General features: G+C 41.6%; 2 protein-coding genes across 3 annotated transcripts; one reads left to right on the forward strand and one right to left on the reverse strand.

The window, feature by feature from the left end:
* Positions 1-6,906: 6,906 nt before the first annotated feature.
* Positions 6,907-12,951, forward strand: SDS (Cyclin family protein). Its single transcript, XM_088986702.1, is given in 9 exon segments — positions 6,907-7,410; positions 7,412-8,098; positions 8,100-8,333; positions 8,427-8,594; positions 10,297-10,463; positions 11,194-11,322; positions 11,819-11,999; positions 12,502-12,546; positions 12,742-12,951. Coding segments are annotated over 9 exon segments (2,022 nt in total). The 5' UTR covers positions 6,907-7,032; the 3' UTR covers positions 12,775-12,951.
* Positions 12,952-15,216: 2,265 nt separating this feature from the next.
* LOC148855301 (binding partner of ACD11 1-like) lies at positions 15,217-24,409 on the reverse strand. 2 transcript variants are annotated; one of them, XM_088982325.1, is made up of 5 exons: positions 24,073-24,409; positions 22,028-22,131; positions 21,861-21,936; positions 21,649-21,732; positions 15,217-16,032 (listed from the first exon to the last, which is right to left on the reverse strand). In XM_088982325.1, exons 1-5 carry the CDS (start codon positions 24,076-24,078, stop codon positions 15,460-15,462), a joined length of 843 nt encoding a protein of 280 aa, XP_088838451.1. In that variant the 5' UTR covers positions 24,079-24,409; the 3' UTR covers positions 15,217-15,459. The 2 variants fall into 2 exon arrangements, with proteins under 2 accessions (XP_088838451.1, XP_088838450.1); XM_088982324.1 differs by lacking the exon at positions 24,073-24,409 and having other exon boundaries at positions 22,028-22,140.
* Positions 24,410-25,747: the final 1,338 nt, after the last annotated feature.

Raw genomic sequence — 25,747 nt, forward strand, 5'->3', positions numbered from 1 at the left:
TTGGCTGCCTGGCGCTACACCCTCTTGGCTGCATTGCAGTCTGCAGGGAGGGTTCCATCTAGAAAGAAGCTCACGAGTTGGTAGTTCCAGCTTGGCTCTGCTTCAAGGATGGGAGTGACCTCCTCTGCCCCATAGGCATGACCTTGTAGCAGTACAGGCCCAACTCGGTTATGAAGTTGGTTTTTTCTTCATCGGATTGGTCCATCCTAATTTGGTTGTAGCCCGAGTAGGCGTCCAAGAAGCTTAGCAACTCATGTCCCAAGGTCGCGTCCACTAGGCGATCAATTCTGGGGAGGGGGAAGCAATCTTTCAGGCAAGCTCGGTTCAGGTCGGTGTAGTCGACGCACATGCGCCACTTGCCGTTTGCCTTTTCCACCAGCACTGGGTTGGCTACCCAGCTCGGGTAATGAACTTCCCTTATGAATTCTGCTGCGAGGAGCTTTTCGACCTCCTTGTCGACCGCCCTCCAGCGTTCTGAGGCTAAGTTGCGTTTCTTCTATCTAATGGGTCTGACCACAGGGTCAGTATTAAGTTTGTGAGTTATAAGGCTGGGGTCAATACCGGGCATATCGGCCGCAGACCAAGCAAAAATATCTAAATTTTGAAGTAAAAAACTCATCAATTCGGTTCATAGAGGTTCCTTGACGAAAGCACCGATCTGTAGTGGGCGAGCTGGGTTCGTGGCCGAGGTTGGGATCGTGACCGTTTCCTCTGTGGGTGAAGCTCGTTCCTCGCCTTGCTCCGTAAGCCGCTCCAGTTCAAGGTCGTCGGCTGCCTTGGTTTTTCCCTTCAGGGCAGCAACATAACACTTGCGGGACTCAAGTTGGTCGCCCCGCGCTACCCCCACACCGAAGTCTATAGGGAACTTTATTGCCAAATAGTAGGTGGAGACCACTGCCCCTAGGATATGCGTAATTGGCCGCCCTATTATGGCATTGTATGGGGAGGGGGTCACGACCACCAGGAAATCGTGGTTGAGTCTGACCGCACAAGGCCATGTGCCGACTTCCACAAGTACTATTATTTTCCTGAGGGGCCTAACTTCCTCTCCGTTGAAGCCCACCAGAGGAGTGTTCGCGGGCTTTAGCTCACTTCTCTGCAACTGTAGCTAGTCAAATGCTAACTTGAAGAGGATGTCTGTCGAGCTGCCCAAATCCACTAGTACACGCCTGACCTCGAAGTCGTTGATCCTTAGTTTTATGACAAGTGCGTCATCGTGGGGGTAGTGGACCCCTCGCGCATCGTCTTCCGTGAAGAAAATCGGTTCTTCAGTCTTTGACCTCTTTGGAGGGTTTTGTTCTTCTCGGGCTGCTTCACGAACTAACGTCCGGGCCACTGCCGAAGTACACCCTGCTACCACCGAACCTCCCACTATCACGTGGATGGTTCCTCGAACTGGCCTCTCTTCCGAAGGCTGTCGTTGCAACGCTTCAACTGGTCTGCTGCTGGATTTGGGGGCATCCTTTCCGTGCTCCCCTTGCCGACCTGCCTTATTGTTATTATTATTATTATTATTATTATTATTATTATTATTATTATTATTATTATGCTATACAAAATTTCTCTTGTATCTGTGGCGGATGAGTCCCTTTATCTCGTCCCGGAGATTATTACACTGTTTGGTACTATGACCGTGATCTCTATGAAAACTACAGTACATATTTTTATTTCTCTCGTTTGGATTCCCCTTTAGGCGAGGTGGCCACTTTACGTATGGGGCGTCTTTGATCATCATCAAGATCTCGGTCCGCCTCGTGTTTAACGGTGTGTAATCCGTTCGAACTGCTAAGGGAGCTCGGGACGGCTGGCTTGGCTTCGCCTCCCAGGTTGGGTTTCTTCTGTCACCTGGGTTGGAGGGCTCGCCTTCTCTTTTCCTTTTCTCGACCCTGCCTTTGGTCCTTTGGTTGATCTCTTCCTCTGTTCTCATGAACTTGTCCGCGAGCTTGAGGAATTAGGCCACGGTCGCGGGCTAGCTGGCTACCATGTGCCATTTGAACTCCTTGTGCATTACTCCTCTCTTGGCCGCCGTGAGCTGTACTGCGGGGTCTAATCGCGGAATCTACAAGCACACTTCATTGAACCACTTGATGTAGCCCCGGATGGATTCTCCTTCTCTTTGGACTACTCCGAAGATGCTTTTCTCGGTTCTAGGGCACCGCTTGCTAGTGAGAAAGTGTGCGGTGAAGACTTGCATGAACTGGGCCCATCATTTTATCGACCCGGGGGCTAGGTTCCTGTACCAAGTGCAGGCTACCCCCTTGAAGGTGGTGGTGAAGGCCACGCACATGCATGATTCACTAACCCTAGCGAGGTGCATTTGGGACTGGAAAGCATCGACGTGGTCGTTGGGGTCAAAGGACTCGTCATACTTGTCCAACAGTGGGAGCTTGAAGTCTCTGGGCATGGGGACTGCCAGGAGTTCTGATGCGAGGGGGGAAGGAATTGAGAGAATTGGGGCAGCTTTTACCTAGTCCGAGTTCGTCTCTTACTTACCTCTGAGCTCGGGCAGGACACGGGTGGCAGTTCGGCGACTTCACCGGCGCCTTCGTTGTTGAGTGGGCCTGGTACTGGCGTTGCTGGCCTCTGTGTTGCCGAGCTCGATGGGCCCGAAATGTTGGTAGTCTCCTGCTAGGGCGCTGAATCGGTTCTCTGTGAGCGGGAACTCAGGCTTGGAGTGCCTAGGTGCCGACTTTGCGGGCGAGGTTCCCGACCCGCCTGCGAGCTGCGAGGTGGGGGTGATTCTTCTTTCCCTTCAGCCTAGGGATGAGGCATGCCTGTTAGGGGGGTTCTAGAGTTGGAAGGCTTCTCCCCAGTAAGGGCGTCCACCCTGAGGGGAAGCCTTATCCGACTTCGGAGCAAGGTGCCGAGGTGGAAGCAGTGACTGGTTCAGGGGCAGTTGGAGAAACTGCTACTGATAGTGATGTTGAGAGAGGTGGTGTAGTACTTGGTGCTGCTAGAGTTGATGCTGCTGGAATTGTTGCATTTGGGCTTGCTGCTGGTCTGGCAGGTCGCCAGGGGGACAACAGTTGGTTCAGCAAAAGTTGTTTCAATAGGGAGTAGAAGGGGGATGCTCATGGCAAGAAGGTTTACAGGTGCCACTATTTGTGGCGCATTCAAGCTGGGGATCCCATCCACCGGAAGAGGGATGGTGAACTGTCCGATGCACACCACGGGGACTTGGAGTTGTTCCCCGGTGGTGTTCATCTCTGAGCCACGTCTGGCATTGCTGGAAGAAGCCATGAGTGTTGGGGTTTTTGGAAAAAGAAGAGGTTATGAGAGTTTTGGAGGGAGGCTTTTAGAAGCGTTTCCCACAGACGGCGCCAATTGATGGTGCGCAATCCGACCGGTCCTAGCTGTCAACGGCCTTGCCTTTGAACGGAGCTACAGGGAATCTGAAATGGAGAAGATGAGGGAACTCCGGGGGTGGGAACCCGGTGAGATTGCTCCGAAGCTCAAGTTAGTATTCTCTCAAAGGCAAGATAAAACCAGATGGCACAAAGTTCACATACCTTGTTCTTGGGGGGTAGGGAACCTTTTATAATCACTTCGCGCACTCATTCCGAGGCTTCTGTCAGGTCGGGTATGATTACTTCTGTGCTTCTGCCAGTTCGGGTGTCATCCCCTCTACTGGGACAAAACCACCACTGCTCCTTGTTGGAGCCGTCTCTGTAACTGGAGATGGCGGGGTCAGGTGGCGGTGGCAGGTGGCCGTTGGAATGCGGCTGTCAAGCGTCAAATCCCAAGTCAGTCAGGTGGGCCGCCCTTGGATACGGACTCCTTCGGTGTTAGGTATGGTTTGTTCAGTTCGGTGTCCTGGGCGAAGTGTTGGAGTGGTGTGCGAGGCGAAGTCTTGAGTTTGGAGAGAGGTGTGGCCCGAACTGCCATGGGGCAGGCCAGTTCGGGTTGTTGCCCTTTGTGTTCATAAGGCTCGGGGCATAAGAGAGAGCTCGGGCTCCTTGCGGAGAGTCCGGGCCACTGGTTCCTCCCTTCGGAGTTCACGTCTTGGCGAGCTGCTATACTGAGCTATTGCTTTTGCCACGTATTGAGTGATTACGAGGTCGGGCCAAATCTTGAAAAAATACAATTGGAAATAAAACTTTAGCCCCAACATCATTGTTTGAAAGAAAAATAAAACATTATATCAACCGGTTTTTGTTGATAATATAAAGGTATGGCTTGTGAGCCCTACTTGGTTGAACCACGAGAAAAAATGCAATTGGAAAATGGGGTCTATAATTGGCCTCACTTGAAGGTTTCACCTGTTGGTTTCGCACATATAAGCCTCACATGTCAACCAGACTGCATTATCCCATGTGTGAGCCCTACTTGTTAGTCTACATGTGGGTCCCGCCTCTTGAACCATGTGTTGGCTTCGTGGATGGACCCAACTTATTCTAAAGTAAGAAAGTTTTTCTGATTGAATCATGGGGAGTTGGGAACTTTTCCGTTTACCGTGGGGGTCCAACCCTCTAGTGGTGTTAGAGGTGACTGAGAATTTATCAAATGGCTTACAGATCAGGTATATTTTTTAACTTTTAGAGTGAAAATTGAGTTATTTGGAGAGAGAAGGTTAGAAGAATCAATGGAGCTTTTCATTCTCCAATATATTCTTTCGAGATGTGTTTATTTGAAGGTTTTTTAAGTGGTCTTGATTTTAGGAGGTGTTATATATAAAGGGGTGATGGTGGGAGTGGTGGTGAAATAGGAGGGGAGGTGGAGGAATTGGACCTCGACCATTGCTCCACTTTTTCAGATTGGTTAATTGATCTTGGGGCATAAAGTTCAATGTCCTATATCTTTGGTTGGAAAATAATTACTAGAAATATAAATGGGTAAGAGCAAAATTGGCCAATAAAACAAGACATTAGCACTTTAAGATTCAAAAAATGGTTAATTAGCATAAAGCAATAAAGCTAAGAAAATATTACTATGTAGTTGATTTTTATTTGTTGTTTTAGTACAAAAGTGAAAATGAAAATGTTTGACAATTATCATATGATTTATGACATTAAATAAGTAATAATAAAACATAAATCAAAATTATAGAAACAAAGTACTAATAACAATTTGTCATTTGGATTAGGGCTTAAGAGTTGAGACAAATGAACATGATAGTATGTAGGAAGGCTATAATACTTATGTACAATAACAGTAGTAGAGTTGAGTTCGGGTAGGGCCGGGTTAGCAAAAATCAATCCTAACCTAACTTAACCATCAATCCAACCTGACTTTCTTTTGGGTTGAGTTTGGCTAACTTGGCCCAAGTTCAGCTCTATTTAAGGTATGTTGGAAGTGATGCAAATTTTGCATTAGTTTTTTAGGCTCAGTTTGGAAGGAAAACAAATATAAATATATAGAGTTTAAAATCTTATATTTTGTATGTATTTGTACTGTATATATTTGTATTTTTATTCTTTACAAACTGAGACTTGGGCTGTGTTTTGGTTGCAGTGCAAATTTATATGCACTAGCACAAATGTATGGGAGTGCAAATGTAAAAAATGCAAATTCTTGTTTAATTTTGTTTTGGATTCTATTTTATCCTACTTCATGTTAATTTACTTCATTTATACTGTAATCAAACAAAATAAGCTAAAACCTAAAATAAAAATAGGTCAGAATTTACACTCAAATCATTTGCACTGTTATGATTTTACATCAGCGCAAAATTATTTGCATTGCAACCAAACACAGCCTTAAGCTCAATTTGGAAGGAGTACATATGCAAATATGTGCAGTGTAAATATATATAAAATAGTACAGAATATAAGGTTTTACACTCTACATATTTGCATTTGCACTCCTTCCAAACTGAGCATTTGATGGAAAATTTAAACTACAAATGAGAACAAGTGAAAAAAAAGAATACAAGTGACAAAGGATGTGTGTAGGGAAAATTTACACTACAAATGAGAACAAGTGAAAAAAAAGATACAAAATTAAATTCTATCCAATTCAGATTTGCATGACAAACAAACGAGTCTTAATTTCATATATATATATATATATATATATATATATATATATATATATATGTGTGTGTGTGTGTAGGGAAAATCTATGATATGGAAAAGATACGGTATGAAAAGAGTTTTGACCGATCAAAAATCCACCCATGATTTTTTATAAATTGCATCTTATTTGTTTTCAGATATAATTATCTTTTCCATATTATAGTCGAACCTAAATTATGATAGATTAAAGGTTTGGTTATCCGTTAAAATTTGAAAGTGTCCCTTGCCTCTCTTTCTTAATTTTTTTATTTTTTTGTTTATTATATTTCATTTTAATTTGATTAATATCATTTATATTTTTTCTCGCTCTTATTTGCCTTTCTTCATGCCCGAAAGTCACCCTGCTCTACTCTACTCATAAGATGGGCTGGGCAAGTTGAAGGATGGTCTGGTTGGATGCAGGTTAGCCCAACCCAAAACCGAACACTTCTCGTTGCCGTCCCTAGGGTTGGGCTAACCTGAACCCAAATACCTTAACAATTAACACTGTTAACATTAAGCACAAGGACATCCGAGGGTTGGGCCTACCCAAACCGAATACTTCCGCTTGCCAATTGCCATCCCTAGGGTTGGGCCTAGAACCAACCCGATCTGGTCAGTATCTGGTCAGGTCGGTTCTCGCAGACCAATCTGCCGGTTTGCCACCCATATTTTCGTGTTTCGTCAATCAGGAGAATAAAGGCACAGCGAAAGGCGAGAGTCATTCACGTAGAGACGTGGCCAAGAACTCAAGAAAATGGTGGCATTTGTGGGTCCAACAGACTATAAAACTATGGCCACAAGGCCCACAACTCAACTCAGGCTCCAATCAATGTTTTTCAAGCTAATTACTCACAGATAAAGGTGGGGCCGTAGAAGTGGTGCTCCTGCAGTCCTTCTCCAGACTCCGAATCTCCCTCTCTCTCTGTGATTCTTCTTCGACCAACTAAACCCTAATCCTCTGCAACTTCCTGTCTGAACTAGGCAAACTCAATATTACGAACTTGAATTTGAATTTCGTAACTGAAAACTGGCTACGATGAATAGAGCCACGAGCAATGTTCTCCAACGGAGCAATTCAAGAAGGAAGCGGAAGATTCAACCAGCTTCACACTTCAAGAAGCTCCGGTCGAAGATTAATCGGAGGAAGCGCTCCCAGATATCTCCAATTCTCCGTAGATCATCGAATTCGATGTTTGTTGGTAAGAAAACAGAGTTCTCTGCTTTTCCGGCAGCTTCGAGCTCTGCTTCATGTTTCTCCGACGAAATTTCGTGCAATTCGAACTGGATTTCTGAAGCATCTCAGAATCTGAAGAAGAAACCAAGATCGATCAGGCGGAAGAGAGGAGCTGAGGAGATCAGAGGTCCTGAAGTTGAAATTCGAGAAGGTGAGCGAAGTTTCTGTCAACCGAAGAAGACTGATGGAGAACAATTTTCGTAGGATAACAAGATCGTTTTACAGACAGGAAGAAAATAAAGTGATCATGGAGAAGAATGGATGTCGAGATCGCGGCATGGAGTTATCAGAACTATCGTGCGTAGAATCGTTTTGTGGAGCAGATGTTCTTGATGACGGTAAATCACACGATAAAACACACGAGGTTCGAGAGAGAAATTTAACGCGGAAAAGGAGAGCTCGTAAAGGTGCCGAAAAGGCAGATGAGAATGAAGAAAATGCAGCTTCAGAAGTAATCGCGCTTTCGGAAGCTTCTTGCGATAAGCCGCTTCAGCAAGAAAATGTTCCAAGTCTCTCCAAACCCGGCGAATTTTCCGGTGAAGTTTGGAAGCTGGGAGCCAAAATCTACTCTCCTGGAATTCATGGCAATGAAGTTAGTTCAGATATTTCTTGTCTTGAATCAATTACTGAAGCGAAAAATCTGAATCTCTGTCTGTTTGTCGACAGTTTGCCAACGAAAGCAATGAAAGATGAGGAAAACAGAGCACAAATTATGTATGTAGAATCGAATATCACCGTGTCCAATTCAGAATCAAACGCAGAGCATAAAGCGAAGTTCTTAAATTTCAATTGTGACCTGACTTGTTCAGAAAAATTCACGTATGAAACCGATTCAAACTACTCAATTAGCCAGGATATGACAATCTCACAAACTCGAATCAGAGATCTTCCCAAGAAATTCAGATATAGATTTCTCAGATCTCAGTCCTTTGTTTAGTATTGAATCTTCAAGCGATTTTTCAGAACAATCGAATGAAAATTCGCCTCAGTCCGATTGTTTCTTATTGCTCCTTCAGTTTACAGAGCAATTCTCAAAGTTAAGCTTCCATCCGGATGTAAATGAACCATCGCACATTGAAGATGAGTTCTTCGATGAATTTACAGTGAGTCCGAAGTCTGTACGTGTAAAACAAGTTCTCTTTCATTGATTTTTTGTTTTAATTATTGTGACTTTCTTTTCATGTGTTTTGGCTCAGTTGATGAGGTTCGAAGACGAAGAGCAAGAAGAAAGTTACAAAATGTTAAGGAGAAGAGAGAGGAAACAAGCTTTTCTGCACGACTACGCCGAGGAGTATTGCTCGACGACGGAATACGGCGAACTCGTCCTCCGGCAACGGTTTCAGATGGTTAACTGGATAGTTGAGGTGAGTTGTTTCGGGGCCACGTTACCTACATAATCGCGGTGGTTGTTCACGGCCGATTCCAACAATCTCTTTTTCGCTTCAAACAAACTACAAAGCAAACTAAGCAAGTACGTTTCAGACTTTCAGTTCGATTTTCTGTCTCCTCGTATTTCGGAACGGGCTGTTCTCTACTCTAAACCTTATTGGCTAGTTGAATTTGATTACTAGAATACCACTATATTATACGTGAAGACGAGAAGTTAAAACTTGAGGGTACTTTTGCCATCTTTCATTCTTACTGGCGCCCATTTGCAACCTTGTAACTAAGGGATCTAGGGTGGCCGGTGCCCAATAGGCCAATAGAATAAGAGTTTAGTTAAATTCGCACAGTAACACCCGAACACCGTACATGCTTTTTCAAACTCATCCATCATCCATCATCACATCAAGGAAGAATACTGGCATAACTCAGTACTTTGGAGTAAGGGATTTTCACTGGGGCGCTTTTCGAACAACAGTTTTAACAGTTTTGTCCCACTTGTTTTTTCTTTGATGGGCACCGGATTTGCTCTAACAGAGTGACAGAGCACGCCTCACACTAACCTCACAACATTTGCAACCTTACATTATTCTTGGAAGATATTTTGAATGCTGAATTCACGACTGCAACATACTGTTTGGTTAGGGTGAGACGCGCTGGAGGAGCAAATCCGAATTCCATTTTATTGGGGCACTTTTATTAAGTTGGTATGAGCCACGATCTGCTGACCACTAGACGTTTTGCACAATACACTGCAGCCGGGAACATTTAGGTGGCTGCAGTGTGTTGTGCACAGGCGGTGGCCAGCGTTTTGAGGTCAATAGATCTAAATCATGGTTTTCAAAATTGGATTCAATTGGACGGTTGGACTAGAAAAACTGGGAATTGGTCATTTGATCGGTTTCATTTTCTCCAAAAACTGGATTTTTTCTGAAAACCGTTAAAAAAAACCGGGAATTGATCACTTGATCGGTTCCATTTTCTCTAAAAATTGGATTTCTCCTCAAAACTGTTGATTTTGGTCAGCGAACCGCTGAACCGAGTGTTTAACCATTCAAACCGTTTGAACTGTTCAAACCGTTTGAACGGTTTTGACCATTTTTTATTTTTCTGATTTTTTTTTATTTTTTTATTTTTCTGTCAGAACAGACCAAGCATTCGGTTTGAATGATCGGAACTCACCCAATATTATGCCTTCACACCGACAAATACCTAAACCTGGAGTCTGGACGACTCTAAAAAATAAGAAGAATTCTCCATGTCTTGAGGTTGAGGTACATGCAATCATGTATCACATGACCATCCATTCAATAGATTCTACGAAAAAGATATCTTAGATCTACAATACAATAGTTATCAGAAACATCAAATGGAACGATTTTTTTGTGATGTTAAGAAGCGGGAAGAGAAAAGAAAGTGAACTTGCATGTCATTAGAATAGAAGTGAACTTGCATATCATTTAAGACAAGGTAATGCAGCAGGCTTGACGTGCATGCAACAATGGCATTTAATTTCTTTTTCTTTCTCTTTTTTTTTTTTTTGGGGGGGGGGGTGCATCACGCAATGGGGGGGTGCATCACGCAATGCCTACGGACAGTAATATATTGTTTGTTGAACACCATTACCATATGATATCATGCTTTTCTAATTCCCATCTCATTGTTATCGATGTGCATAAGCAGCAAGCGAATGCAAAGAATCTTCAGCCCGAGACAATGTTTTTAGGGGTCAGCCTCCTGGACAGATTCCTGAGTCGAGGATTCTTCAATAACACAAGGAACCTTCAACTAGTTGGAATTGCTTGTCTCACGCTGGCCACCAGGATCGAAGAAAACCAGCCATTCAACTGGTAATTAATGTTGTACAATTTTTTAGTATTTATTTCAATTTATTAACATCCTTGACTATTTGAATTATAAGCTATTATGACCTTGAAGGCATCTACAACAGGTTGGTGGTACTGTAGTAGAGCTCATCAGCTTAAGCTTTTTAAGTATCTACCAAGTTTCTTACCAAAAAATGGTACTTGCCAAGCTTGAGACCGTCTTTTCTGCTGCAATTCTTTTTAATATTAAACTTATTCAAGCGTAGTTATAGACACAGAGCCCAATCTAGAGTCCAAGATTAAAAGCTAATAGAAGAGAAGAAATATAGAAATAAGTTATACTATTTATAATTTATAGTTACATAAGCTATACAATATGGTATGTAAATTAGTAGAGCTTAAACTGAATAAAGCCAAGATTGAGTTGAGGATTGGACAAAATTGATGTGACTAAATTTGAGATGATTAACTCCGCTCATTTATTTGGGAGATGGGCTTTAGATGTTGCCTAGTTTGATCATAATAAGCTTCTATATGATATTCACCAGTTGGCTGTCCATTGCCTTCATGCCTGACGATTGGATTATTAATTACCAATCTAATGGTAGTTGTTCGATTTTTGTTGTATTTTGATCGACCAACTAGAGTATAAATGATTTTGGTAGTTAATAGTACGATCATTATCTGATTCCAAACAATGGGATCTCCAAGAGGATGGAGACGAGTACTAATTCTGATTATTGGGGCTTTTCAGTGTGCGGCAAAGGGTATTCCATATAGGGAGCAATGCTTATACCAGGTGCGAAGTGGTGGCCATGGAATGGCTGGTACAGGAAACCCTCAACTTCCAATGTTTCTTGCCCACCACATACAACTTCTTATGGTATGTCCAGTTTTCAAACAACGCCAATAATTTAGGATGCTTTATTGTGCGTGTCAATGTTGCACATACATAAAAAGCATGAACACCATTTGGTGGGTTCTGTATATGCACGTATGACATGGTTATCTTAACCCACCCACAATAGTACTATTTCCCACAAATTGTAGCTAAATCGCTTTTTTCCATTAAAAAAAAAATATCTATTAACTCCGACCAAACAAATGGTGAAATTCATCTCATGCCTCGCATCAGGTTGAGAGGGTCACTTGATCGAATGAAATTAAATTTCATTCCGTTAATTGGAATCCAAGCTTAGAAAAATATGCGATGAAGATACAGATACCTTCAAGGTTTCAACCTCCATACATTGCTCCGAAAATACACACCTGATGAGATGACAATCTTTCCTTGATGTTCAATAATACTTGGTTTTGAATAATGTCTCACATGTTTCTGGCAGATATGAATTTGTATACACTTATTTGCAATGTTTTAGGTTCTACCTTAAGGCAGCAAGTGCTGACGAAGAGGTAGAGAGGAGGGCCAAGTACTTGGCAGTGCTCTCGCTGCTGGACCATGAGCAATTGTGCTACTGGCCCTCAACCGTCGCGGCTGGGTTGGTCATTCTCGCATGCCTTGCAGCCAATCGAGACTCATCTTGCCAATGTGTCATGGAGGTAATAATTTGTTCAAGTATTGTACCCATTTAGATGTACGTAAGAATCAGTCTTCCAAAGCCTATATATATTTATTGTCCGTTTGGTTTACAGTTGAATTGGAATTGGATTTGAAATTGAAATCTTTGGAAATTGGAATCAAAATGGTCTATTCCCATAATCTGTTTGGTTTAGACAGGAATAGAAATGAGAAATGGAATCAATAGGAATGAGATCTCATTCCCAAGGAAAGAGAAGGGAATGACCATTCCCTCAAATGGAGAAATGCCATTCCACCAAGAATGAGAATAGGATTTTAATTCCATCCAACCAAACAATTAAAATTGGAATAGCCCATTCCAATTCCAATTCCAATTCCAAACCCCTATTCCTATAAACCAAACAGGGCCTTATTTCTACTAGAATTTTATATTGAACTGTAAACGATGATATCCGAAAACTAATAATTACCTATAATCAAAGTGATTTGCTATGACCATCTCCATTTCCTGTGTTTCTGCAGACTCATGTCAGAAGTAAGAACGATGATTTACCAGAATGTATACAGGTATATGGAAACCACAGCTATGTAGCAAACCTGACTTGAGTTCAAGATCAGGGTTTCTATTCATGACTGATCCATTGAAATCCTACGTTCTCTTTGCTGTCAACCGGATCCAAATGTATAGGCATTCTAAATCTAAAGGTTGTTTTTCTGCATATTTCATTGCAATTATCCCTGACGCATATCCTGATTTGGCAGAGCCTCGAGTGGTTGGTGAAGTACGTTCATTAGATGGGACCGACTCTCCAACATCTATTTTGTATTTTTCGTTTACTAGAGGAATTTCTTCTCATTCATTTCAAGGACCTGGGTAATAAAACAGGCAAATCATCATAGTCTATATTAGTATCCAGGCAATTTTGTACCATGATCTTCCCTCTTTTAAATGTAATCATAGAAATGCTGCAAGTTGTGATAGTGCATCCATCCAACAAGCAAATGTCTGTATTTCATTATTCAAAACCACACAATTCGGAGGTCTGCTCAAGATATTTGGTGTCGATGACCACTGACCAGTAGTGACATCCCACCGTTTGAGAAAGAGGAAGAGCAGGTTCTCCGCGTCATGAATGCCAGTGGGCCACCGAGTTCATCATTGCCATGAGTTAACATTTGTGCCCCACAGAGCCCGCCCCACATGCACATCTCAGTGGGAGCTTCTCTCCTACGAGTTCAGATTGGTGGTTCACGGCACATTCCAATTGTGTATTGGGAATATCTCCCAATGACAAATACAGGGGATGTTCCCAATGCACACTGAGATATACATGTGGGGGCACTCCACGTAGGTGTGTCAATTGGACTGGATTTGGCCCAATCCGATCCCATCCAATGTGAGTCCATTATAAATGGATCAGGTCCAATTCAATCCAATGAATGCTTTGGATCACTTTGGATCGGTCCAATTCAATGTCTAGACCGTTTAATCTGTTCAAATTTATTTTGATTTAAATTGGTTTTAACCCAAGCTTGGTCCATTGACACATATATTCTTATCTTATATCAATGGACCAGGTATTGCTTAATCCAACCCAATCCAATATAAATTTATTACGGATGAACCAGGTTCAATCCAATCTAATAAATATTTTGGACCGGAGTCTTGTTGGTCCATCCAAATTGATTTTGGACTGGATAGGGTCCAATCCAAAACTGGTCCCCTGACACCCTTAACTCCACAGGCGCTGATATGATATTTTGATCTTCTATACTTGTCATTGAGAGATGTTTACAATACACAGTTGGGATGCGCTGTGGGTGCTCCTTGTCCCTATGTCTCTTTTCCACTACCCCATTTAGCCCGCTAACTGGGTCTAGTGCATAGCACCTTATCCCCATGACTGGAACAATTTTGATGAAACAGTAGTTAATTAACAGCTACTGCTTACCCCACTTCTCTCAGTTATTACCTCTCCGTTTCTTTTCCCAGTCTTTAGATGAAAGATCAATGACCTTTATTTTCTTTGTAAAAAAGATGAAGGATAACAAATTAGTTTCTTGGTTCTGACACTACTCAAAAGCCCACGCCTTACGCCTTTCAGATTGTTTGGACTTTATGAACCTTCAAAAGAGTGTTAGCTTAACCATCCCACAACTCATCTTTTAATCTGCAAGCAACCAGCCTGGCCCTTGTATACTTAAAAATGATAGAGTTGCTGCACTATATTATGTATCCTCAGGCTTGGATCCTCACTGCAGGCATTTCGTCAATTCTGCCTGGTTATGACATGTATGAAAATTACAGTGCACCACAGACACAGACAATCAGATAATGCAATGTAGGTAGGGCAACACCCCATGCCCTTCTCACAAGAATTCGACAGAAGACCTTGCTTAGAGCTTGGGAGCCTAAGTTTGCTAAGGCTGCGTTTGGTTTGAAGGAAATAATAGGGAAAGGCAGGGAAACCTTAACAAACCTTGTATAAGTTTTCCTGCCTTCCCTTCCTTTCTCTACCTTTTCCTCCAAACCAAACATAGCCTAAGGGAAATCATCAGCCCATGCGTCCTGCTAGGGTGGGGTTTGCGGCAAGAGCAGCATGGGATTTTACAAATTTTCACCCCTCACCCCCCCCCGTGAAAAAAACAGTTATACAGGAAGGTGGAAAGATCTTTATTCGATGGTATCATCTTTAATGAGACGAACTGGATAATAGGTTGTTTACACAGCCATACTCCATTTTGTTGCGATTGCTTGGATATCCAAGGTTATGCACGAGTAAATCTCATTTATTGCCTAAGTATATCAAATCGACCTCATTAATCCAACAATAAACCACCCAGCAGCATCAGTGACAGTGACTCTGCGGATGCAAAACGGATAAGAAATAATAAAAACAAGGCATGCATAAAAATATAAAATATGAAAAAGATCCTTGGACTTGGGAAGCTGACCTTTCTTACCCAAAAAAAATGGGTCTAAGATTGACATCTTGGAAACTGACCTTGACTACCTTCTGTCTCAGACTGAAGAACGTAGATTACAGGTATCGGACTAAGCGAATTTAATCTCTCTTTAATGGGAAGCGGCAATAGGCTAGTTACCAGTTCTTAGGGAGTAATAGCAGGGTTTGCACCAAGGTGTGTACCGCCCCCCCCCCAAAAAAAAAAAAAAAAAAAACAAACAAACAAAAAATCTTTAGTTTTCAGAGTCAAATGTACTACAAAAAACAAAAGGATAAAAAGTGGAAGAGAAAATGTTTCATTGGAATTCCATGTTACCATGAACATCCAACGTGAAATACAATTATAAACCAATCATGCAACCTACATGAAGCTCAATACTAATGGTAAACATATGGAGAAAACAATGGTACCATTCACACCAAAATAAATATATATATATATATATATATATATATACAACAAACTGAGGAAAATAAAATGAAACTTAGAAATGGACAAGAGTAATGCCGGTAGTTATATAACACCGAGCTTTCCATCATCAGCAGAAGCAACTGGCACTATAGGAGGCTCCCCTGCAGGAGAATCAAGATGGATTTGTGCAAAGTCATTGACAAGCCCTGTCCTCTCTCGATAAATGGTCTCCTTTTTCTCCTCCTCAGCCTTCTCAACTTTCTCTTTGGTCATTAAGGTAACATCCTCAGCTGCCTTCGCAACCATGCTTAAGGCACTTGACACCCATGATGCCCCTGTGGAGACATAACGGTTGCTCATGATGGCAGACCCTGCACTGCTTGCCTTCTGTTCAGCCAATGCAAGGGCTGATCTTGTCTTCTCAGTCATCTGGAACATCTGGTCCACTTCCCTCACCTTTTCACTGACCACAGAAGTACCAACACTAATCTTCTCACTTAGCCCTATCTTCTGGTCAAGGGATGCAACTTTTGCAGAGGCATTTGATGTTAAGTTATGCCGCCCATCAAAGGACTTGGCCTTTTTGAGAGCATCCTTCCCCAATATGAAACCCTTAGCAAGCATGCTACTCACAACATCCTCGGCCTTCTTAACAGCTGGATTAGTACTAGAAGGCTTCAAGAGCATTTTTAAGATTTTGTTAGGGGGATTTAATTCATTGACATATAGGGAACGGATAATAAAAGTTCCTGAAATATAAATATGCATATACAACAATACTACACACATCTGCATATGAGATTAGTGGTGAAATTTTACCAAAAATAAGATGATAGAAACATGCAAACATGGGTAAATGAAAAAACGTGTTTTAATTAACTAAGAAGACGTTATCTTCCAAACCTAAGGCATAGCATGGGAATGCTATCAAGTGATTGACTTTGACTCGTCTACAAGGCAAACAGAAATTGCATGCTTATGCCCTCAATTGTTTAAACTGGATCAAGAGAGAGGCTCAGAAATCCCTTCAACTTCAATAGCATTATACCATGCAAAATGTTAAAGGAAGGTAGCATAAGATTTTTGGGAGAATTTATATTGTGGTGTCTGATCTCCTAGAGAGGCTTTCCTTTTCTCTAAATACAAACGGTCGGAGAGAAGGATACAACTGTTAAGAGCCATTATGAATTGATTGCTAGTGATGTTGTGTTAGGGACTCAGAGGAGCAGCTAAGCAAGTTATGAGTATATTCCAGGAGGAAAAGAAGGAAGCCACGTCAGGTTCTTGAGCCAGCTAACTCAGAGATAGTTGGATTTTAACTAATCAAGAAGCCAGATGGCAAGTGTCAGTTACAAAGATAGCTGAAATAGTATGAAAGAAGCCTGTATTCCTGCTAAGAATAGTGAATTAAGACTTACCTTTCTCTCTCTTCCCATTTCTTCTCTTAACTTTAGTAAAAGAGGCTGCTCCACCCTCAAGAGGAGCCTTAGTTGGGCAGCTATGCAACATTTTGGTATCAGAGTGTATGCTGATTCCTTGAGAAGAATTGAGAATGCCAAGCACACGATCTAAGGCAATAGAAAATTGTGTGGATTGAATGGAAATCCACCTGCACAAAGTGATGGGCGATTTCCAGGAGTCAAGAAAACCTTGGCATTGGTGGTGGCACATCTGGAATGAAACCCTACTAGTGTAACTGCAAAGGCGACTAGGAAAGAACCAGCCACAAGCAAGAAGGGACAAGGCGCAGTGGATGGACAGCAACTAGAATAACAAAGTTTGACTTCCCAAATTATTCAAGTGACGATCCTATGACTTGGATCTTTAAGGCCAAGAGATACTTTGAATATCACAAAACTCCCAGCCATCAGAGGATCCCCATAGCCTTATTCCATCTTGAGGGAGAGCAAACCCTATGGTTTCAATGGTTTTTCTGCTCCCACCCTTAAGTTTCTTGGGTTGATTCCACAGGATCCTTGCGTATTAGGTTTGGAGCCATAGAGCTTTATGATGAAGCCCTGCTGGAAACTGGGACGGTGAGGGACTATCAGGTTGAATTCGAGAAGTTGTCAACGAGAGTGCAGGGTTGGCTTGAGAAGGCTCTCCTCAGCTGCTTCATTGGAGGCTTAAAAGAATAAATTAGGGTGGAGGTGAAGGCTCTTTAGCCCACCACAGTGCTTGCAGTTGTTGGTCTGGCATGGTTACAGTGCTTGCAGTCATTACTCGACTCTTCAGTTCAGGCCTACAACCACAGTGCTTGCACTCGTTATCCAAGGTTTCAAGAAGAGGAAATGGAAAAGATTGTCCAGGAAATGTTGGAAAAGAAGTTTATACAGCCAAGATCCAACCCATATTCAACACCTGTCCTCCTTATTAAGAAGGACGATACACAGCAATTTTGTGTCCATTACCAATTTACCAGACCTCAGATCAGATTATAGTAAAGGATCGTGTCCCAATCCCTCTTATCGATGAGTTGCTAGATGATTTACAAGTCGCCACAATATTCTCCAAGCTTGACCTCAGCTTGTTCTATATCATCAAATATGAATGCATCCAGATGATGTCCCCAAGATAGCATTCTACACACATAATGAACAAGGTATCTCGTCCCTACTTACATTGTTTGGGCTGACAAACACCATGTCTACCTTCCAGGCCATCATGAACAAGGTATTTCATCCCTACTTACATTGTTTCACCCCTAGTTTTCTTTGATGATATACTAATATGTAGTGCTGATTGGACATCTCACTTACACGGTTACACCATTTATGTTTCTTTAGCATATAGTTGTAGATAATCCATTTTGACTCTTGACCAACCCAAATCATTTTTGGGTTTCAACTAACCTGTCCAGTAGACTGGGTAGACTTAAGAGAGGAAGAAGGGGATGATAGGCAAGAAAAGGTTATTAAATCATATTAAAATAACATTTTGTTTTTTCTATGGAATTTTGGTAGGACATATAGCCATATGAATGTAATTATAGCTGTAAAATTGTACTATAAAGCTAGTGTGCCATGAATGATGTTTAATTTGCCAACGTGCTACAAATAATGTTAAGTTGGGTTCAGCTAGTGTCGTAACTGCTATCTCAATTAATTTGGGTTAAATGGAGTAGGTTGTGATAGTGAAAAACAGGTTCAGCTAGAAGTTTGATGGCAGTTTTTTGGAGTTTAAGACGAAGGAGCTGCTAGGGTATGAGTGATGGATATGGATGAGGGCAGATTTGGCCCTCCACTAACATCATGACACATGGAATATCAGAACAGCTGGACTACATCCCAGCATCACCTAGGTGACAACTTGCCTTAGCCAAAATGGGGTCCCAGCTGGCAACCTGCCTCTGTCGCCGACCTAGCGATCTGCCTCTATCGCCGACTTGGCGACCTACCTCTCTAGAAGCTTGCCAGTTGTCTCTAAACCTTTCGGGATCATGCCACGTAACCGTAGGCCTTATCCTCATCCCGCCCGAATCGGAGGGAAACAGTAAGCCTTATTAACCGGCACGTTATCCTCCTTCCAAAGCGGAACAGATCCCTACATCGTGGGCCGAGGATTCCGGGAACGTTTTGCAATACCCACGACAGCCCAACTATATAAGGGCGTCAGCCCCTGAGATCCAGGTAGATGCGCAATTTTAGTTCTCGCAGCTCTCCAACTCTCTCACATTTAGCTATCTTAAAATCTCTAATTCGCTAACTAAAGCATCGAAGTGCCCACCCCGGTTAAAGTAACCCAGGCACTCTGACACTGTTTCCTTGCAGGTCACATTAGAGCCACCTCTCTAGCTCGTCACCACTTAGCTAGGCATCAGAGCCACTTCTCCAGCTTGTCACCACTCAGTTAGGCGTCAGAGCCACCTCTCCAGCTCGTCACCACTCAGTTAGACATTAGAGCCACCTCTCCGGCTCATCACCATTTAACTAGGCGTTAGAGCCACCAATCCAGGTCATCACCACTCAGCTAGACATCAGAGCCACCTCTCTAGCTCGCCACCGTTTAGCTAGGCATCAGAGCCACCTCTCCAACTCATCACCATTCAGCTAGACATCAGAGCCACTTCTCCAGCTCGTCACCACTCAGGTGTTAGAGCCACCTCTCCAGCTCGCCACCACTCAGTTAGACATCAGAGCCACCTCTCCAGCTCGTCACCATTTAGCTAGGCGTCCAAGCCACCTTCCAGGTAGGAACCATTCAGCTAGGCATCTAAGCCACATTCCAGGTAGGGATTATTCACCCAGGCATCCGAGTCACCTGCCAGCCGAGAGCTGCCGAAATGCGCATCATCAGATATGTTTCTAAAGGTTTGTGTCTCAGAGGAGGAGATTAGGGAGCGTGAAGATTTTCTCCAATGATTTCTGATTGCCCAGTTTGCTGGTCAGTGTCCAACTGTTGATGAGTTTGAACAATGGGTCTTTCTCTCTTGGCATCTCTGATCTACTCTAAAAGTTAGGCACTTGGGAGGGAACAAGTTGTTGCTCATCTTCTCTTTTGAGACTAAAGCTTTGGGAGCCCTACAATTTAGTTTTTCCCAGTTCAATGGTCAATGATTGACACTCACAGCTGGTCTCATTTCGGTAGCTTTGAGAAACAAAGGTTTGGGTTTGGGCATGGGTGGGTTTAGGTGTTCAGGATTCCCCTACATGCTTGATGCCCCACTGTTTTCAAGGAAATCAAGAATGTTGCAAGGGGTTTTATTACTGCTAACCAAGCGAACATGTCTTCATGCAAGCTCAACTCTCTCAGATTGTTGGTTTGGGGCTGAGCGGTTCACAACATCCCTAAGTTTCTTGAGGTTGAGGTTAAGGGAGTCGATACAAGCTTCACCTCTCTATTAAGGATTTGGAGCCTTTATTCACTAGTTGGACCTCTAACTATTCTTTCCAAATGCAGGGGCCATCCGATTTTGGGGCTAATAAGTTATGCCTTGTTTGATAGTTTTCTTGCACCAGAAAATCTTTGTCCTACCTCTGGGCATTTTGTGGCACTAGTGTTAGAAGAAAATGCAAGAAACACCATAGGAGAAGGCTTCGTCATTGGCCTACGAGAAAGATGGGCCAATCGTCGATGGAGGTCACAAATTCATTATCCGCCATTGTGGAGGGTAGTGAAACTTTAGATGTTCTAGAGCCCAACCTCCAACTCGTTCCATTTTAGGTGCCACCTTCGCAGTTCGAGTGGAAGGTGAGTTTTTTTTTGGGGCAATGACCCGGGATCCTAACCCACTTTGCTCTAAATTTGTGGATTGGGCCACTTTTGTTCCACCCCTTTTTATTCTCCCACCAACTTTGGACTTGTCTTCCTCAAATGACTTGTCGCTTTGCACTAAGCCCACAGATCCTTCTTTGTGATCTCAAGGGTTCGACCCTTTAAGCACTGTTGGCAAAGGCTCAAAGTTTTAAATGGGCCTAGTAGAAGGTAGGAGGCCCTTCGTGGTCCTCCCTTGCAAGATGCCAAGGATGATCAGCACATTCTTTCCCTTTGTTTGGGTAGTGAAGCTAATACTCCTTGTCGGCAGTAACTTGTTTATAGTTCAGCCTCTCTGGGTGCTGTGGAGCAGCAAGTGGATCAATTAACTGCTTTTGGAAGCTTTGTTTGTGTGCATCTTTCAAACAGACAAGAAGCACAAGTTTGAGATTGGTTGAGGGACAAGGCATCCTCAGGTCAAGAGAACCCTACTTCGTCTTCAGCTCTAAGAACTAGCTTGGAGGATGAAGCAGATACAATTAGTATTGTGTCCAAATACTTTGCAGACAGTGCAAGCTTTCTTCTAGGCTGCAAAAGAAGCAAAGACATCACCACTCGTTATGATGTGGTAGTGGCCAAGCTGCCTTCCAGGGGGGTCCCTTAGCATGCGAGGGTAGGGTAGAAGGGGTGAGAGAGGAAAAGGAAGGTTGGTGAGGTGTTTTCTAAGCAGTGATTATAGAACAGGACTGGATCGGCCGGTTTGTTGGGTAATTTAGAACTTAAAAAAAAACACCTTTTTATTCAGGTTGCAGTACTTCCACCTTTCCATATATTATTGGTCACCTTTGTTACCATCTTAATATTCAGAAAAGATAGGGATTCAAGTATTCTATCACCCATGCCTATTTTCTCCACATCCCACAACTTATATGCCTATGGATCAAATTCATGTCCTGTTAATTCCTACAAGACATACTAGCCCCATATTTTACCAAAGATAACAACCAAGGCCACTTCCATATTTAAAGCGTAGCACTGAGCTGAATGGATAAAAAGCATATGAACATGATGATATTTGACTTTAAGTCCTAAACCTACCGAGTTTGGTTGAAAAGCTTCAGGAGGCAACTGGTAATTCTCAATAGGTGTTATTGTGACAGAAAGGTCAACAATGGTGGCTCCCTGCATCATGTAAATGCAATGTTTAGAAGGTTTCTAGAACAGGATAGCATATATTTGTGCATCAAACATCAGAGAGATTTGAGCATGAAAGTCATGGTAAAAGTTACTAGAGTAGAAAATACACACACCGAAAGAAGTATTGCTGTGTCCGCACCCTGTGAATCCTTGAAAGTAACATATGCAAGTTGAGTTCTTTCAGATTCTCTGCAATAACAGAAACAATGGAACTATGGAAGATCTAGTATTGTTTTGTAAGGAAACAAGGAAGTTAGCTAAAACATGAAAAGCAACCAACCTTTGCATTTCAACATATTGAATATTACCAGAGAAGGAGAAGAATTCTTTGATTTCCTGTTCAGATGCAGCTAGTGAAATATTGCTTACTTTGACTGTTTTTACCTGTGTCATGAGATGATAAACAATGGATGGAAATTCAAGCAGTGCCATCAAGAGTTTTAATGTAGGATGAATGTTGAACAGATTCAAACATAAATTCAAAGAAATAACACAAGGAAAACTTCAAAGACAAAACAAAAAGGTTAAGTTATCAATGCATGCTTATGGCACAACAGATAAAGAACATAATGAAGCAGCAGATAGAATTCCAGCCATAGACTACAGACTACAGAGTCAGCTAATTTCATTTTGTACAATACCCTCTATCTTTGTACATGAACAAGGAGATCTCATAGGTGTTGGAGATGCATAAGCATCTATCTCTACATTGAGGGATGGCATACAGATTATGTTGCATCACTAGCAGTGTAAATTACGATGGGAAGATATTGTAATGTGTACCAACTAAGAGAGTACGAAATAAGCTTATCCTCACATCTGTAACATCAATTGTCCAATTTGGTGATGGGGGTCTATTCCCATCTCATGATCACAATGGTCCATTGAGACCTGCATATGACATGGTCAATTAGGTTATGTTTGGTTTGATAGAAAATATGACATGGTCAGTTCCTTAGGAACTTTCCCTCAATTTTCCATTTCTCTCTTCTTTTCTATCAAACCAAGCACAGCCTTAGGTTTTATTCTAGGAGTAAAGTAAAACAAGTAGAAGAATTGAAGAGAAACAATGATAATGAGAATTGGCTCAAGTGACAGTGGTATACATGGTCAACTGTACCTCTAACCCAACACAGTGACAGCGAAATGTTGAGGCAAAAGGAAATAGGAGAGTTCAGATAAAAGTCAACAACAACTGAAGGTTCAAGAAAGAAGCCGGCCTAAATGACAATGCTAAATACTACAGCATATAGAAAGCACCCTTGGTTCTGGTTGCTTGCATAAAATCCACCTCAACTAGCCATCCAATTATAACTCAAACCTATCTCAAGACCCCTCATATAGCATGATAAGGTCAAACAATCTAACCTTAAGAAACTTAATCAAATGAATGGTGAAAGTCAAGAAAGTCACAACATTGAATATCCGAACATTCTTAGTAGAACATCATCATCAGCCAAGTCTTGTCCCAGATATATGGGGTCAGCAACATGAATCCTGTTCTGCCATTCTGATATGTTGGGTCCCAGAACATAAAATAATTCTGCTATCTGCAGTCATCAACCCTGTTCTGCACTTCTGTAAATAGTAACTAACCTCCTGGGTGCACCCTAATGTGCAAGACTTATAGTTTAATTCCCCTCTCTCAATTCTCGCTCCCTTCCCTCCCTCCCTTTCTGTTAATTGATTAATCAGGAACTTGAAATCAAATTGAACAACTAAAATTTAGCATCCCAAATATTAGAACAAATTTAATCTAATCTATCATATACTCTTACAAATCCTAAAACAAGCCAAGCGTCAGTGATTCAACCATTTCAAACATCTCCCTCCCTCCCTCTCTACTTCAACATTTTTTATTTAATCTGAAATATACTTAAACAGGCCATATATTGCAAACAACATACTAGTTCACCAATCCATTGCAAATCTTGATGAAGAAACCGAACCCGTGAATGCAAGACCCTTCAAAGCTCCCCCGTTACAGAACAAATGGCAACGCTTATTGTCCAAACAGTGCTAAACAACTGCACATGATATATATACCTGACTATATAGGTCTATAACATAATCATCATAATCGCCTGTGGTTCAGCATTAATTCCCCCGCTTCAGGAAACTCAGTACACAAATAAACTCGCAGATCTCTAACAACTTACATGCATAAACGATATATCCAATTCATAAACAACCAATTCAACAACAATAAATCCAATCTCGCATACTCCGCAGATCTAATTAGATCCCGATACATAGATCATTTTTCCAAAACATAGAACATCACCGAATCGAAAAAAAAAAAACATGCATAGATCAGTAGCTTACCGACATTTGAAGGCTATTTTACGGAATCCGCAGAAACAATGGCGACGTCTACAGGAACCGCAATCGAGATCGGAAAATGCCGTGAAACTGGGGCGAGAAATCTGAGAGAAGTTCAGAAATGAAATTCTTAGGTGGAAGAATGAGTAGCAGAAAACGGAGACGGCTTCTGTAACTGACGCCACGTCGGCAGCGACTTCTCACAGGTCACAGCGGCTATTTTACTCGCTGGCAGATTTTGATTCGTGCATAATTAATTAAATAATTCCTCCAGGCTCCAACCGACCGTGTACCACACGTTTGACTCCTGATTCGATGATTCCTTACTGTTTTTATTGTTGGATAAATTTTAGAAACCCTCCGAAATTTTATAAAATTTTGGAAAGACCGAAGGAATGCTCTAATGCTCTATCTCACCGACATCCTCTAATACAATTTCGTCCGTATACTGGCACACTGCCGATTGTGTTTTTCCACTTTGGTACCGAACTGTGTGGTACCTGAAAAAACTAATAACTAATCATGTCACGTACATCAATCCAGCTGTTTTGTCATCCTTACATGAATCTTATTGGTCAGATATACGGGTCAGCACCCAAACTTTAAATTACGAAAATTAAGTACCCAAACTTCCGGATTATTACTTTATACTTTGCCTCTACTGATATTTTGGTCCTTAAGCTTTATCAATTAAGCAGTGATAATCTAATATTTTTCATTAATTAGTTATTAATCAGTGATTAAGTGACATTTTAAAAAATATAAATACCTTTGAGTATCATCTAATTTTCTTTATCAATTAAGCAAATATTAACAAAAAAAAAAATAATAGTCCTAAATCCTTGCTTCTTCTATTCAAAAAAGTTGGGATCAGCAGAATGCCCATTCAAACGTAACTCCAATTTTCTTGAATGGAAGAAGTAAGAATTTGAGACTTCTAATTTTTTTGTCAATATTTAGATGATTGATGAAGAAAATTAAATGACACTTGAAGGACATTTGTATCCTTTTTCAAATGTCACTTAAGAACAGGTACTGATTAATGGCAGGTACTGATTAATGGCAGGTACTGTATTATCCGGTTTTGAAAGTTTAAGTAATGAATTACGTATTTTAAAATTCAAGAACCAAAGTGACACTAGGCACAAAATACAGGATAATTTTCTCTTCTTTTTTTTCACTTTGATACCAAAATGTGTGGTATCTGAAAAAACTATTAATTAATCATGTCACGTACATCAGTCCAGCTATTTTGCCATCCTTACATGAATCTTATTGGTCAGATATACGGGTCTGGTTTGGGGTTGGTTAAATCTACCACCTACTTTGTATATTAGGCTCAATTTGGGAAATTTGCATCTTTGGTACATATTTGTATTTGCAATTTTTCTCAAATTGAGACTTAGGCGAAAGGAGTAAAAAAAACAAATATATAATCTAAAACCTTACATTTTGTATTATTTTATATGCATTTGTATTATATAAATATTTATATTCCTTTCAAACTGAGCCTTACTAAAACACCTTCTTAGAACTATTTATATTTGTATTTGAGAATGATCATGTGATCTCTTTTAAACTTAGAGATGCAAACCAGTGGCCCCGAGAGGGTTCCCTTGGAAAAGTCACTTTTACGCTCAAATCAATAGAGGATGAAAAGGTTGGCCCAATCGAACTA

Source organism: Nelumbo lutea, chromosome 4 (assembly GCF_056320005.1).
Source record: "Nelumbo lutea isolate HS-2025 chromosome 4, American lotus-T2T, whole genome shotgun sequence".
NCBI lineage: Eukaryota > Viridiplantae > Streptophyta > Magnoliopsida > Proteales > Nelumbonaceae > Nelumbo > Nelumbo lutea.